This window comes from Loxodonta africana, chromosome 7 (genome assembly GCF_030014295.1).
Source record: "Loxodonta africana isolate mLoxAfr1 chromosome 7, mLoxAfr1.hap2, whole genome shotgun sequence".
In the NCBI taxonomy this organism is placed as follows: Eukaryota; Metazoa; Chordata; class Mammalia; order Proboscidea; family Elephantidae; genus Loxodonta; species Loxodonta africana.
In genome coordinates, this window is record NC_087348.1 from 87,918,896 (window position 1) to 87,934,784 (window position 15,889).

Genomic DNA, 15,889 nt, shown 5'->3' on the forward strand with positions numbered 1-15,889 from the left:
CAATAGGATGGCTATAATCTAAAAGACAGGCAATAACAAATGTTAGGAAGGATGTAGAGAAACGAGAACCTTCATACACTACTGGTAGACATGTAAAATGGTGCAACTACTTTGGAAAATACTATGGAAGTTTCTTAAAAAGTTAAAATACAATCATTTTACCATATGACCCAACAATTCCACTTTGCGGTATGTACCCAAAAGAAATAAAAACATTTCTTACAAATGCTTGCATATTCATATAAAGACTTGCATACAAATGTTCACAGAAGCATTATTCGTAATAGCCCAAAAGTGGAAGCAACTGTAATATCCATCAAATGATAAGAGGATAAACAAAATGTGGCTCTATTCAAGCAATGGGATACTACTCAACAACAACAACAAGAACAAAGGAACAAACTACTTATACATGCTACTCCAGGGACAAACTTCAAAAATATTGTGCTATGTGAAAGAAGCAACACACAGAGACCACACACTGCATGATTCAATATATGTGAAATGTCTAAAAAAGGCAAATTCATAGTGACTGAAAGTAGATTAGTGGTTGTCAGGGGCAGGAGTGGGAATGGGGATTAACAATAACTGAACATAAGAGATCCTACTGGAATCAAGAAGATGTTCCGAAACTTATGATGATGGTTGTATAACTTGGTAAATTTACTAAAAATCACTGTATACTTGAAACGGGTGAATTTATGATATGCAAAATATGCCTCATAAAGTTATAAAAAAAAATCACACCATATGAGGATGTAATCATTGTACCCACCACTGGCCACTAACAGTACTCTTTCATGTACAGCACTTAACTTACTGTTAAACGCTTATTTACGTACATGTCAGCGAGCTCACACAGGTTGGGGTGTGTAGCTTAGCATGTAGTAGCTATGCTCTGCATCTAGCTGAGTGATTGGCACATTCATAAGGGGCTCAGTGTTTGTTAAATAGAAATATGTTTCAAAAAACAGGATGGGAACAAGAGCAACTTCAGAAATACAACTGAAGAGAGTGGTGCTCGCTCCTTCCCACCTGCCCTAGATTCGCCTGGTAGGAAGAGTGAGTTAAGGGGAGGGCACTGACTGGTGCTCTCCAACTCATCACATGCTCAGTGCTACCAACCCCAAGAGGAAACCAGGAAAGCAAGTAATCTGTCTATTCTGAGTGAAAAATTATTTGGAGTTTTATTCTTGTGGGCACTAAGAATACTTAATTTATAACACAAAAATTACACGCAAAAATATTTTGTGATCAGAAACATTTGCAAAATGATTATTCTAAAGACTTGTTCAATGGCCAACAATCTAGAAAGATTTTTATAAAAGTGTGGACATTTATGTTATTCCATCCTGAAAAAAAAATCGGATATTTGTTCTCAGAAAACAAAATAGAAGAATGCTGATACTGCCATCAGGACACCAAAGTGTCATTAATTCACTATATTACCCTGGACAAGGCCCTTTTCCTTTCTTGGCTTCAGTTTCCCTTTTAAAAAATAAAGTTGGCAAGGTTAGCTCTTAGGTTATTTCCAGTACCCCTGTTGAGGAAAAATAAGGTGCTTCAGATAAGATGAGAAGTAAAACGAGAAGCTCAGTCTTTTTTACTATAAACAGGAAAGGAAATTCCTAATTTATACTAGAAAATGGAAAGCCACAGCTTATGAATTCAGTGGCCCCTCAAACGTATATATGACTTTCAGCCCCATACCAGACCCCAATCTTTATTAACATGCAAACCCACAAATCCCTCCCCCACCCTTGCCCCCCCCCCCCGCCGTATACCTCAGCTATGGTCATTCTCAGAGCACTGACAGGGGAGAGCTCAATATCCACCAGTTGGGCGGCTGTTAAACTCTGCCCAGTAAAGATGGCACAAGGACAGAAAACATAGCATAGAGTTAGAATTTTAAGGCAAAAAGGGGCACAACAGCTAAGAACATTTAACACAGTATCTAGAAACAAAGAGTTTTAGAGTTGCTATTTGGGCTTTAGAAAAGTGAGATGAGAGTCATGTTATTTTGATTTTTCTGAGAAAAATGGGCAAAGACAAAATGATCTCAAATTAGTCATAATTTTAAGTCAAGCCTGACACACTCTTGTTTACAACCTGTATTTTCTAATGCTCTACCTATTGGTCCCAGGCTTCAAAGAAGTCAAAATATATGACAATGTCACTGACTCAATAAAGTTGACTGATAAAAAAAGGCATTGCTGTAAAAGGAAACGGTTAAAATCTAGAAAGTTCCTATATTCTTTATATAGCTACTAACAGCAATTGCTATGTAAAAAAGTATTTTAAGAAATCTACAAAGTAAAAAAATGAATATATCACTAACAAAGGCAGTTCTATTAAACCGACACCATTAAGCACTGAAACTATATTATAAATTCCCCTGGTTCTGATTCTAGGTGTACCAGAAGACCTTCCGAATATAATTTGACTTGCCTCTTGGCTTGTCTACATTGAGAGGTGTTAGTTATGCCAACGTGTGCTTTCTCACTTGTAGAAGTCAAATTTCTTCTTTTGGGCTATTAAATTAGCATTTTTTAAAAATTCAAATAATGGCAAGCATTTTTCATAGAGTCAGTTCAAGGACAAAAATGTATGATTAAAATTTTTTAAATCATAATCACTTGCTTTTGAAAAACTGTCAATTTGGACCCAGAGAGTATGGTTCCCAGACACCCTTATAACTCTGTAATTAAGTCAGTCCTGAGGTTCACCCTTCAGCCAAAGATTAGGCAGGCCCGTAAAACAAAACGAGACTAGATGGGCACACTAGTCCAGGGGCAAGGACAGGAAGGCAGGAGGGGACAGGAAGTTGGTAATGTGGAACCCAAGGTTGAATAACGGAGAGTGTTGACATGTCGTGGGGTTGGCAACCAATGTCACAAAACAACATGTGCATTGTTTAATGAGAAACTAGTTTGCTCTGTAAACCTTCATCTAAACTGCAAAAAAAAAAAAAGGTCAATTTTTGGGGTTTATGTTAGTACTTTAACATTCTAAGAGATCTGAAAGGAATTAGAGAGGGCTTGTAATTTTTTTTTTATAAAGCCAATCAAAATATTTACATGTATATATTCATTATTCTATTTATTAATTCTATTCTGGTTAAAATTTAGCCAGTGATTTCTTTGGAAGGATATAAAGCGAAAAATTTAATGGATAGGAAGCATACTGTATTTTTATGCAAAAAAAGTGCATCTTCTACATTTGTTTGCCAACTGCGTCCTCCCCCACCGCGAGTTATTTTTGGAAGTGCACTATGCAAATTTTTTTCACAGCAACATATAAAAAAAAACTGGCATAGAAGTGCTTATGAAAATACCTCAAGGGGAGAGGGAGTGGCTGGCATACAAATATAGAAGGCGTGAGTTATCTGCACATAAAAATGCGATACTTTATGTTCAAATTGAAAAAATAATTATTTGATATTTTTTTCTTCTCTGTTTGGTTTTCAGATTTTCAATAATTTGTCTTATAATTTAACCCCATGTAGTAGAAAGCCAGCATAAAGACAGTGGGTATGTTAGTCATATTTTAGAAAGATGAAACGTCAGTTGCTTGGCATCCTCACAATTTTGTTGTAAAATTCATGAGATACACTCAGCTTTTTTTGTCTGTCTATTCCAGGGTGAACAGTCATTTGAGCACAAACACAGCGGAACAGCAAATAAAATGCAAATCTGGAATCTCCTTACAGTATCACTGTCACAAGGCTGGAACTGGAAAGGCTGGGGTTTGTGAAATACAGCATTCTCTTGTAAAAACAGCTGAAGATTATAGTCCCGTATCACCTAAAAGAGAAAATAAAATATCTTTAAGCCTTTAGTAAAGTGAAAATGTTAAAGTTTAAGTTTTACTGTTTTTCATACAAATGAGAAATCATCCAACGCAATGTGGCTAAAAAAAATGGTAATGTTATACATTTTGTTTTTCATTTTAGATAACAGTTGTTACTCCATGTGTCCCATTTTCTCAAGAATCTAAATTTGGAAAGTACTAGTTTAAAAACTGGCCTAGATTTTGGGACTAGACAATACACAATATTTTAGGATAACAAGAAGACAGTTATTACACAAAAAGCTATTCTTTCTAATGGGGGTGTAGATAAGAAAGCACATTGGTCTTTTAGGTCTCTTTCAGTTCTAAAGTTTTATGGGTCTCTAAAGTCTGTTTTGGAGACTCTGGTGGCATAGTGATTAAGTGCTACGGCTGCTAACCAAGAGGTCAGCAGTTCGAATCTGCTAGGAGCTCCTTGGAAACTCTATTGGGTAGTTCTACTCTGTCCTATAGGGTTGCTATGAGTTGGAATCAACTTGACGGCAGTGGGTTTGGTAAAGTCTGTTTAGAAGCTCTGGTGTCATAATCGTTAAGTGTCTGGATGCTCACGGAAAGGGTGGAGGTTCGAACCTACCCAGCAGCTCTGTGGCAGAAGGACCTGTAAAAATTATAGCCAAGAAAATCCTTTGGGGCATAGCTCTTCTCTCATAGAGGGTTGCTATGACTTGAAATCGACTCAATGGCATACAACAACAACAAAAACAAAGTCTGTTTTTAAAGAGATTGCCATCCACTAAGAAACTAACACATTATGTCCATCCACAACACAAAATGGTATTTTTATATTACTTCTCGCACCTCTTCTAGGAGGTTACATTTTAATTACTATCTTAAAGTATACCAAGAAGGCAGACTAGAAAAGAATTTATATAGAAAGGGAGTTCTGATATACAGAAAGCAGCAAAACAAACAGCCCAGAAAGAGCCATCTGAAAAGGACTGACTGCACTGTACACCCTGGGAAAGGCTGTTGTTAGGTGCCCTCAAGTTGGTTCTAACTCAAAGCGACCCTATACACGACCGAACTCAACACTGCCTGCACCATCCTCACAATTGTTGCTATGCTTGAGCCCACTGTTGAAGCCACTGTGTCAATCCATCTTGTTGGGGGTCTTCCTCTTTTTCGCTGACCTCTACTTTAAAAAGCATGATGTCTTTCTCCAGGGACTGGTCCCCCCTGATAACAGTGCAAAGTATGTGAGACGTAGTCTTGCCATTCTTGTTTCTAAAGAGCATTCTGGTTGTACATCTTCCAAGACGGATTTGTTCGTTCTCTTGGCAGTCCATGGTATATTCAATATTCTTCGCCAACACCACAATTCAAAGGTGTCAATTCTTCTTTGGTCTTCCTTGTTCATCATTCAACTTTCACATGCATATGAGGCAACTGAAAACACCATGGCTTGGCTCAGGCGCTCCTTAGTCCTCAAGGTGACATCTTTACTCTTCAACACTTTACAGAGGTCTTTTGCAGCAGATTTGCCCAATGCAACACATCTTTTGATTCCTGACAGCTGCTTCCATGGGTGTTGACTGCAGATCCAAGTAAAATGAAATCCATGACAACTTCAGTCTTTTCTGTTTATCAAGATGTTGCTTATTAGTTCAGTTGTGAGGATTTTTGTTGAGGTGTAATCTATACTGAAGGCTGTGGTCTTTGATCTTTATCAGTAAGTGCTTCAAGTCCTCTTCACTTTCAGGAAGCAAGGTTGTGTCATCCACGTAACGTAGGCTGTTAATGAGTCTTCCTCCAATTCTGATGCCCTGTTCTTCTTCATACAGTCCAGCTTCTCGAATTATTTGCTCAGCATACAGACTAAGTATGGTGAAAGCATACAACCCTGACACACACCTTTCTTGACTTTAAACCATGTAGTATCCCCTTGTTCTGTTCGAACGACTGCCTCTTGATCTATGTACAGGTTCCTCATGAGCACAATTAAGTGTTCTGGAAATTCCCATTCTTTGAAATGTTACCTATAATTTGTTATGATTCACATAGTCGAATGCCTTAGCCCAGGCAATAAAACATGGGCAAACATTTTTCTGGTATTTGCTGCTTTCAGCAAGGATCCATCTGACATCAGCAATGATATCCCTGGTTCCACATCCTCTTCTAAATTCAGCTTGAATTTCTGGTAGTTCCCTGTTGATATACTGCTGCAGCCGCTTTTGAATGATCTTCAGCAAAATTTTGCTGGCTTGTGGTATTAATGATATTGTTTGATAGCTTCCACATTTGTTTGGATAACCTTTCTTGGGAATAGAAATAAACATGGATCTCTTCCAGTCAGTTGGCCAAGTAGCTATCTTCCTAATTTATTGCTGTAGACAAGTAAGCACTTCCAGCGCTGCATCCATTTGTTGAAACATCTCAATTGATATTCCGTCAGTTTCTGGAGCCTTGTTTTTCGCCAATGCCTTCAGTACAGCTTGGACTTCTTCCTTCAGTACTACTGGTGCCTGGTTATACGTTAACTCCTGAAATGGTTGAACATTGACGAATTCTTTTTGGTATAGTGACTCTGTGTATTCCTTCCATCTTCTTTTGATGCTTTCCGTGTTGTTTAATATTTCCCCATAGAATCCTTCAGTACAACTCGAGGCTTGAATTTTTCCTTCAGTTCTTTCGGTGTGAGAAATGTTGAGCATGCTCTTTCTTTTTGGTTTTCTACCTCCAGGTCTTCGCACACATCGTCATAATACTTTACACCTTGTCTTCTTGAGCCACCTTTGATATCTTCCGTTCAGCTCTTTTTACTTCATCACTTTTTCCTTTTGCTTTAGCTACTCGATGTTCCAGAGTGTCTTATGACATCCATTTTGGTCTTTTCTTTCTGTCTTGTCTTTTTAATGACCTCTTGCTTTATTCATGTATAATGTCCTTGAAGTCATTCTACAACTCGTCTGGTCTTCAGTCATTAGTGTTCAACAAGTCAAATCTATTCTTGAGGTGGTCTCTAAATTCAGATGGGATATACACAAGGTTGTACTCTGGCCCTTCAGGACTTAGGTTCTAATTTTCTTCGGTTTCAACTTGAACTTGCATATGAGTAACTGATGGTCTGATCTGCAGTTGGCCCCTAACCTCATTCTGACTGATGATATTGAGTTTTTCCATTGTCTCTTTCCACAGATGCAGTCGATTTGATTCCTGTGTATTCCATCTGGTGAGGTCCACGTGTAGAGTTGCCATTTATGTTGGTGAAAAAGGTATTTGTAATAAAGAAGTTGTTGGTCCTGCAAAATTCAATCATGTCATCTCTAGCATCATTTCTTTGGGAAAGACTGGAAATCAGAAACATTTGATTGTACAGAAGCCCATTTCTATCCTGTGTATATGGCTTACCTTCACTTCTTGTTTTTCATTTGCAGTATATTATAGCTCATTAGCGCCTCTGCCAGAGGATGGGCAAAAAAAGAAAAAAAAGTTCAAAGTAGCTCTGTAGCTTTACCTCTGTAGTACTGGCGAATGGGTTTATTGATGAGACACAGAAAAGTAGGATGTGCATTTTGCGTTTATTTACCAGCGCAGTCCCAGTTCTCTGCTGTCCTCCCTCTTCATTCAACATTTATTAAGAAAGTTTACCATGCCCGATGTTAAATGTGAGGGTAGGAGGGTATATACATGAACAAAGATGAATAAACCAGGTTATTATTTTCAAGGAATTTATAATCTGGAACCTGGGCGAACCAAACAAGTTACACAATTAAAATACACAGTAGAAGTATATAGAGAGTACTAGGAAAACACAAAAGAGGGTGATACTTAATTCAGACTGAAGTGGTGGGATGAGGTTAGAAGTGGTTGGGAGAATTTGGTCAGGGAAGCCTGGGTAGATAAATAGATTTTCAAAGATAAATGTGAAAAAGAAAAAAAAAGATAAATGTGTTTTTATTCTTTTCCTAGATTCCCGTTTTAAGCTAGAATAGTTGTGAAAGGTCTTGACACTGCCCTGAAAGCTCCAATAATCACCTTGTAGAAAAGACTAAGAGGATCACCCTTCTAGTTACCAAACCTATCCTCTCCAGCACTACAAATCTCTCTCTTCTCTCTCTCTCTTTTTTGTTTTCAGTAGGAGGTGTGTTTCAATCTTTTTTAATTTTTAACTTTTTGTTTGGGAAAATTTCAAACACACGTGAAAGTATTGAAATAACAATATTATGTATCCCCATGTACTTATCACCTAGCTTCCAAAAAACATCACCTCATGGCCATTCCTGTTTCATCTATAAACCCACCACTACTCCCTGCACCCCAGTTATATTGAATTAAGTCCCAGACATATCATTTCATCCATGAATACATCAGTACAGTATCTAAAAGATATAAGGACTCTTTTAAAAGCCTATCTATATAAAAAATTGTAATAAATACTTATAAAATAGTCACTATGTGTTCATAAAATTTTTTTTTTTTTATGTGTTCAAATTTTCCTGACTGCTTCATATTTTTTAAATACTTTGTTCAAATCAGGATCCAAATAAGTGAATGATGCCGCTTAGGCTTTTTTTTTTTTTTTGACAAAAATACTTCATAGGTAGTGTTTACCTCCATGAGGAAGATTGCCCCTTATTGTCTTTTTATGATGTTAACAGCTACAGTGGGCTGAATAGTGGCCTCCAAGAAGATGAACCTGTGAATATCACCCTATTTGGAAAAAAGCTAAGGACTACATGAAAGATTTTGAGATAAGATCATCCTACATTACCTAGGTGGGCCCTAAATCAAATGACAAGTATACTTATAAAAGACATGCAGAGGAGAACATAGACAGTAGAGAAGGAAGCAATGGGACTGTGGAGGCAGAGACTGGAGTGATACAGCCACAAGCAATGCCTAAATCCATGAATTCATTAGCAGTTGCAAAAAGAGAGATTTTTCTACCATTCTTTTTCATTTATAGGCTGGAATATATTTATAATTCTATAAAAGAAACTTCCCCAAGTCAACTATTTAGCAACTTTGAGGTAGTTTATATAAGAAAGGCAGAGTAAATGCTTTCAAGGTTTTGGTGTGGCACAGAATAAACATTTAATAAATGTGGAATGAACCCCTTAAACTACTGCCCTGAGATATTCTTTAAACCTTAAACAAAAAATATCCCCTGAAGTCTTCTTTAAGCCAAACAATAATTTAGCTTAATTAGTAAAGAATGTCTGCCTTGAGCATTGTATTCTTTTGAGAACTATCTACATAGCATCAAATTGACAACTGTAACTTGAGGATTAGATAGGAAACTTAGGGGGCAGTGGGTTTATGTTAATGAGGGAGGAACAATTTGGAAAAGGAAGGTGAGAATGGTTGCATAACTTGAAGAATGTAATCAGTGTCAATGAATTGTACATGTAGAAATTGTTAAATTGGTGTATGTTCTGCTGTGTATATTCTTAGCAACAACAAAAACTAAACTAAAAAAAAAAAAAAATTGTTGAGTCGAAGAATGAAATTGTAAGCACGAAGGGATGCCCTGGAAAGGAATAAGTGTTATGAAAATTGAAGAAACTACTTACCAAGTTGTTTTGAACATAAGAATCATTCATTCAAATATTTATTGCATGCTAGCTAAAAAAAAAAAAAAAAAGTGCTAGGCACTAAAAAACCAAACCAAACCCATTGCCATCGAGTCGATTCTGATTCATAGTAACCCTATAGGACAGAGTAGAACTGCCCCATAGAGTTTTCAAGGAGCGCCTGGTAGATTCGAACTGCTGACCTTTTGGTTAGCAATTAGAGCTCTTAACCACTACGCCACTAGGGTTTCCAAGTGCTAGACACTAGGAATACAAAAAGTTAAGACTTGATCCCTGCTTAAGGAGTTCATAGTTTTGCACGGAGAATTAAATCTTTCTGGGGAGCCAATAACTAAGGTTTCACATAAGAAGGGCTTCTGGGAGAGAATCATATTTAATTTGATCATCAAAATCTAAAATAACGTCCTCAAGAAAAGGATAAAAAATTCAGGTAAATCAAATTGTCAGTGAAATAAAGGCAGGTGACTTTTTTTTTTTTTTGGCATGAGTGAGGCCAAAAAACAAACAAAAAAAACAAACATTAGGCCAGCTCTAAACTGTAAAACTGCTATGTAAAAGACTTAGAGCTGAAAGAGCCCCTATTAGTATTCAAAATACTGAATTATTCCCCCTTTACCTTCTGGGAAAGTTTAGTGATGATACTGAAAATCTCAATGCCAAAGGAGAATGTTACGCTTATTATCAATTTTCCTACTGTTAAAATGTTTAATTCTCTGCAAGAGGTATTAAGGTATTCTGGATTCTAATCCATTTAGAGAATGGAAAAATACATCCAAATAATCTCATCAAAGTAAAAAAAATCTTTGTGAGAACAACGTTCTGAAAGATAATCATTATTTTATTTTCAAGGACTATAATTACTAAAAAAAAGAACTGTAGGTTTACTTTTTGGTTAGTTTTCAAAGTATTAAGAATGGCAACACTAGACAATTTAATTTCCAAAGAAATACAGAATAACATTATTGCTTTCTGAATTGTTGCAACAGCTACGGTATTAACTGGTAAGCGCTTCCTTACGCAGACAGAAAGCAAGCATACACCAACAAACCAGAAAGACCAAGTAGAGCTTTCTCTGGAGTTGCTATCTTAGAGAAAATATCTGTGACAATATCTGCTTCAGTTACATATCCAAAGCATTTCATAAATTATTAAGGAGAAAAACCAGCGTCATCAATAATTAAAAATTAACAAAAGCTCCAGAGCCAGCTCTTTTCCCTTCAGGGGTTGAAAGATATAGAGAGCACCTTAACACTTAAGAGTTTGTCATAAATTACCCCCCTAAGATATCCTTGGAAATATGTACAGTTACATTTTAGATATAAGGGAAAAGATGAACCCCTCCCCCATGACAAAGTAATAATAGTGGTACAATAAAAACCTAAAGACTTTAAAAGTTTCCTTTGGGTTATCAGATCCCTGGTTGCTTTTAGTAGTATGATAAAGGCAAAATAACGAGTTCTTTGTAAAAAAAAAAAAATTATATTTATTTATTTTTGTTACAGAAAAGCACATGACACTGATACTTGGAAGAAAAGGGTACATCTCCTAGATACATCATTCTTATTAAATTTTTATTCCTACCACTTTCAATCTAAACCTAAAAACATCTCATTTATTCCTCATCTCTGGGGAATGAGGTACTCACATGAGTGAATGCAGAAGAAAACGAAAGCTTATCTCTTTAAGAGTCCAAGCTAGCTTATAAATTTTTAATTCATTTTCTAGGAAAATAATATAAGCTAAAGAGACATTAAAACTACAGCAGAAAGAAGAATGGAAAGCACCGCCTGTAACTGTGTGACCGCAGGCAAGTTACATCTACTTCCTGAGTCCATTTTCCTGGCTGCCCTGGTCCTAGCTGCAAAAACATTGCTAGTCTATTGTGTTAGAAGTACCAGCATGAGACCAAAAGCAGGCATAGGCTGTGCACAGGTCTGAAACATGGAGTGGAAGAGCTGAGCTACCTAAATGGCTTATCCCTGCATTCCAAAGGGGTGGCAGAGGCAACCACAAAACCAGCAAAGTTGATGTATTTCAACACTTTTGAACAAAAAGACTACTGTCAAAGAATGGCAATTAATAGAAAGTAAGGTTTAATTTGTAAAAACAAGATATTATAAATACTCATTTCTTTATCAATTATAAAATGCTACTTTTCCCTTTGTGCCCTTTATTACTCTTTACACTGACATATGACCTTGTTGCTTCATCAAATGACTGAGTTGACTGCATTCAGAATTCATTTGAGTAGAAGATAAAACTCTTTAAACCATTCTGCTCAAAAGCAATGTACAAAGCAATGGACTGATGCTCTGAGCTAGCCTGAACCATCGCCTCCCTTTTCTTTCTTGGTACCACCTTACCAACTCAACAACAAGGAGTACAGAACATCTTCCTACTTTGTTAGAAGGAATACTATTTCCAGGAAATGTGTTCTTTAAAGCATTCTAAGATCACTGGCACCTTTGTATGCAAAAACACTTTAGTTTTTAAAAATGAATAACTTACCACCTATTGCACTAAAGCTAACTTGGTTAGGTCTTCTTACCTTGCTGGAGGTTTCTAATAAAAACTGGAATGTGTTCTGCACAGCTTGGCATGTCTCTAGCTCAGTCCGGCTAAAGGCTATTAAGTAATCCTTAAGGTGATCATACACATTTCCATCAAGAGCCTGTAACATAGGAGTAAAAAAAATGCAAAAAATAAATACATAAAACTTTAACACATAATGCCTACTGCCTACAAGAAAAGTAGTTAATTCAGTTTAAAATCTATTATTAGTAATAAATGGACAAAAGATACAGATTATTATGTAAGAATAAATATAAGCAGTAGATAATCACTTGGGAAAATGTTGACTTCTTTAATAAACAGAAACAGAAAAAGTAAAATTCAACATTTATAAAGCTGTGGAAAAACAGGACAAAATTTGGAGACAAAAGGCCTGGGTTCTGATCTTTGCTTGTTTACTTACTGTGTTAAATTTCGTAGCCACTTTGTGAGCCACAGCACTTAACCACTACGCCACCAGGGTTTCCTTTGTAACAGTAGATGTGGGTATTAAATAAAATAATGGATGTGAATGAATCTATGCACAATGCCTAGAATAGACACTTGATAAATATTAATCTCCATTATTGTTTCCTCATGTACTATTGGTAGAATTACAAATTAGTAAATTCTTATGAGAGAGCAGAAATCCTGGTGGCATAGTGGTTAAGTGCCACGGGTGCTAATCGAAAACGGTCGGCAGTTCAAATCTGCCAGGCGCTCCTTGAAAACTCTATGGGGCAGTTCTACTCTGTCCTATAGGGTTGCTATGAGTTGGAATCGACTCAGTGGCACTGGGTTTGGTTGGGTTTTGGTTATTAGAGAGCAGTCAAAGAAAAAACACAATAGAAATAGTATCAAGAAAGTGATTCAGGGATACTGTTTTGGGGAAGAAACACCAATGTATCAACTATAAAGGGTTTTAAACATTCTTATTTGTTTAAACATTTATAGCAGGACTCCTCGGAATTAAAAAAGAGAAAAGAAAGCCACTGGACAGTTGGAGAATTACTAAGCTACGATATATACAGTCACTAAAAACATATGGCAAAATAAAGACTGTTAAGACTGTACAAATGAAAAAGTCTCTATTGAATAATTTTTGGTTAAGAAAAGCAGAATAAAATAAAATAAATATATACTAACAACAACTATGGGGAAATATAACTGTAAGAATAATAATCAAAAAGGTTTAGAGTCTTGTCATCAATGGAGTTTTTTTTTTTAAGTAAGGTAAAATTCATATAACATAAAATTCACCATCCTAGCCATTTTAAAGGGTACAATTCAGTGGCTTTTAGTACATAAACAATGTTATGCAATCATCACCACTAGCTAATTCCACCACACTGTCATCACCCAAAGAGAGACTTCATATCCATTAAGCAGTCACTCCCCATTCCCTCCTTCTCCAAGCCCCTGGCAACCACTAAGCTGCTTTCTGTCTCTATGGATTTGTCTACTATGGATATTTCATATAAACTGAATCTAAAATACGTAGCCTTTTATGTTTAACTTCTTTAACATAGTATTTTCAATGTTCATCCATGTTGCAGCATATATTTGTACTTTATCCCTTTTTCGTGGCTGAATAATATTCCATTGCATGGATATACCACATTTGTTTATCCATTTATGATAGACATACAGGCTGTTTCTACTTTTTGGCTACTATGAATAATGCTGTGAACTTTTTGTATGAACACTTGTTTTCAATTCATTTGAATATATACCTAGGAGTGGACCTGCTGGGTCATATAATTCTATGCTTAATTTTTTGAGCAACCATTAAACTGTTTTCAGAGCAGCTGTACCATTTTACATTCCCACCAGCAATGTATGAGGGTTGCAATTTATCCACATCCTGTCAATACTTGTTATTTATTTATCTATTAATGTTGTTATTTTGTTTTTAATTTAGCCATACTACTACCAGGTGTGAAGTGGCATCTCATTGCCGTTTTGATTTGCATTTCTCTCATGACTAACGACATTAAGCATCTTTTCATGTGCTTATTGGCCATTTGTATATCTTCTTGGAGGAGTGTCTATTCAAGTCCTTTGCCCATTTTTTAATTGGGTTGTTTGTCTTTTTGTTGTTGAGTTGTAAGAGGTCTTTATATATTCTGGATACTCAATCCTTATCAGATATATGATCTGAAAATATTTTCTTTGATTTCATGGTTTATCGTTCCACTTTCTCAATAGTGTCCTTTGATGCAGGCAAGTTTTTCATTTTGATGAAGTCCAATTTTTTCTATTGTTGCTTGTAGTTTTCATGAAACATCTAAGAATGCTCAATGGACGTTTTATAGTAAAGAAATATACATATATTTTATGTTTGGATATTGCATTAAACTTTCACATAAAACTGAGTTTAAAAAAAAAAACAACACAAATTCTGTCCCTAAAGCATTGAGGAATAAAAGTGCACGTTCTGTTGTACTTAAACCACTAGATGGCACCATCAAGCACTTTAAATACAGGCATCCAAATTTTTAAAATGCTGCCCATGTAGTTATGTAACATCCCCAGAGCAACTGCTGATGTTAAGTCTGAATACAAGTTTCTACCTTAGGACATGATTTCCATGAACTTATGAAAAAAACAAAAACAAAAACCCTTCTGATATAAGGCTTTTGCCTTAGAAATGCTCTTGGTAGGTGGATCATAAGCTTGTGTTTGTAGGAAACAAACCGGCGTTATTTTGTTTAAATTCAGCAACTGGTAATTTTGGCATCATGAGCTCCAAAAAAGGGAAGCACGTATTTTTATGATGAATCAAAGACATGCACACTTCCTCTGACTTCACTACAATAAAAACTGAGCACCCACTGTGCCTGGGCACTGTGCTAACTGTGTGGAGCTCATGAAGAGGAAGGAGGAAGTATAAAAAAAAAAAAAGAAATAAAAATCTTTTACTTCGTTTTGACCTTACATAATAATTCTCAATAAAGGAATTGAACATTGATTTTGAACAAAGTCTGGAATTATTCATTCATTCAGGTTCTTAAAACTCATTTAAAATAATCTAACCACTACAAATAATCTAAACACTACAAGGAGCCCTGGTGGCATAGTGGGTAAGAGTCTGGCTGCTAACCAAAAGGTTGGCAGTTCAAATCCACCAGCTGCTCCTTGAAAACCTTATAAGGCAGTTCTACTCTGCCCTACAAGGTCACTATGAGTTGAAATTGACTTGAGGACAACAGTTTTTTTTTTTTTTTTTTTTAAAACACTACAAAGTCAATGAAGAAGTAACTTGTTGCTACAGTATAGTTCAGTTTAACCACAAAACACATATCATTCTCATTAAGTTATGAGATGCTTAACTAACACAGGAGTCCTAGGGTCCATTAATGCTGTTGCCGTTGTTTGGTGCTGTCAATTCTGACTCATGGCGACTCCATGTGTGCAGGGTAGAACTGCGGCATAGAGTTTTCAAGGCTGTGACATTTTGGAAGCAGACTGCCACAAAAATACTAAACTGAATATTTTACTTGATTGCTTTCTCCTGCAGAGCTGCTGGGTGGGTTCAAACTGCCAATCTTTTGGTTAGCAGTCAAGCATGTAACTGGTGTACCACCAGGGCTCCTCCAATAATAGACATGATTATCTTCTAAACTTGGCTGCCAAAGCCTTCCCAAATGAGAGTTGATTAGAAATATTGACCTTCTGCTGGCAGTTTTGAATTCAGATGTATAAATAAATCTTTCTTCATTCAATTTCAAGGAACGTCAGAGTTATAGATGTCCAATACTTAATATGAAAGAGTTAAAAAACGTAAGTGAAAAGCATGAGAACTTAGTTAACAAGTAGTACCTAATTGCTTATACTAAAAGATTTACTTTCAATAAGGATTTGTGACTTTTTTTCTAAAGCAAACTTGTATATCAATGTTCATTGCAGCATTAGTCACAATACTCAAAGAGGTGGGAACAACCCAAATGATCATC

At 36.1% G+C, this 15,889-nt stretch overlaps 1 protein-coding gene across 1 annotated transcript in view; it reads right to left on the bottom strand.

Moving 5' to 3' along the window:
• FCHSD2 (FCH and double SH3 domains 2) overlaps positions 1-15,889 on the bottom strand; it is a 289,630-nt gene that overhangs the window by 60,261 nt on the left and 213,480 nt on the right. The window contains exons 9-10 of the mRNA XM_064288657.1: positions 11,932-12,054; positions 3,708-3,803 (exon numbers count right to left, since the gene is read on the bottom strand). Coding sequence (XP_064144727.1) covers positions 3,708-3,803; positions 11,932-12,054 — 219 coding nt within the window. The remainder of the gene's footprint in view (positions 1-3,707; positions 3,804-11,931; positions 12,055-15,889) is intronic.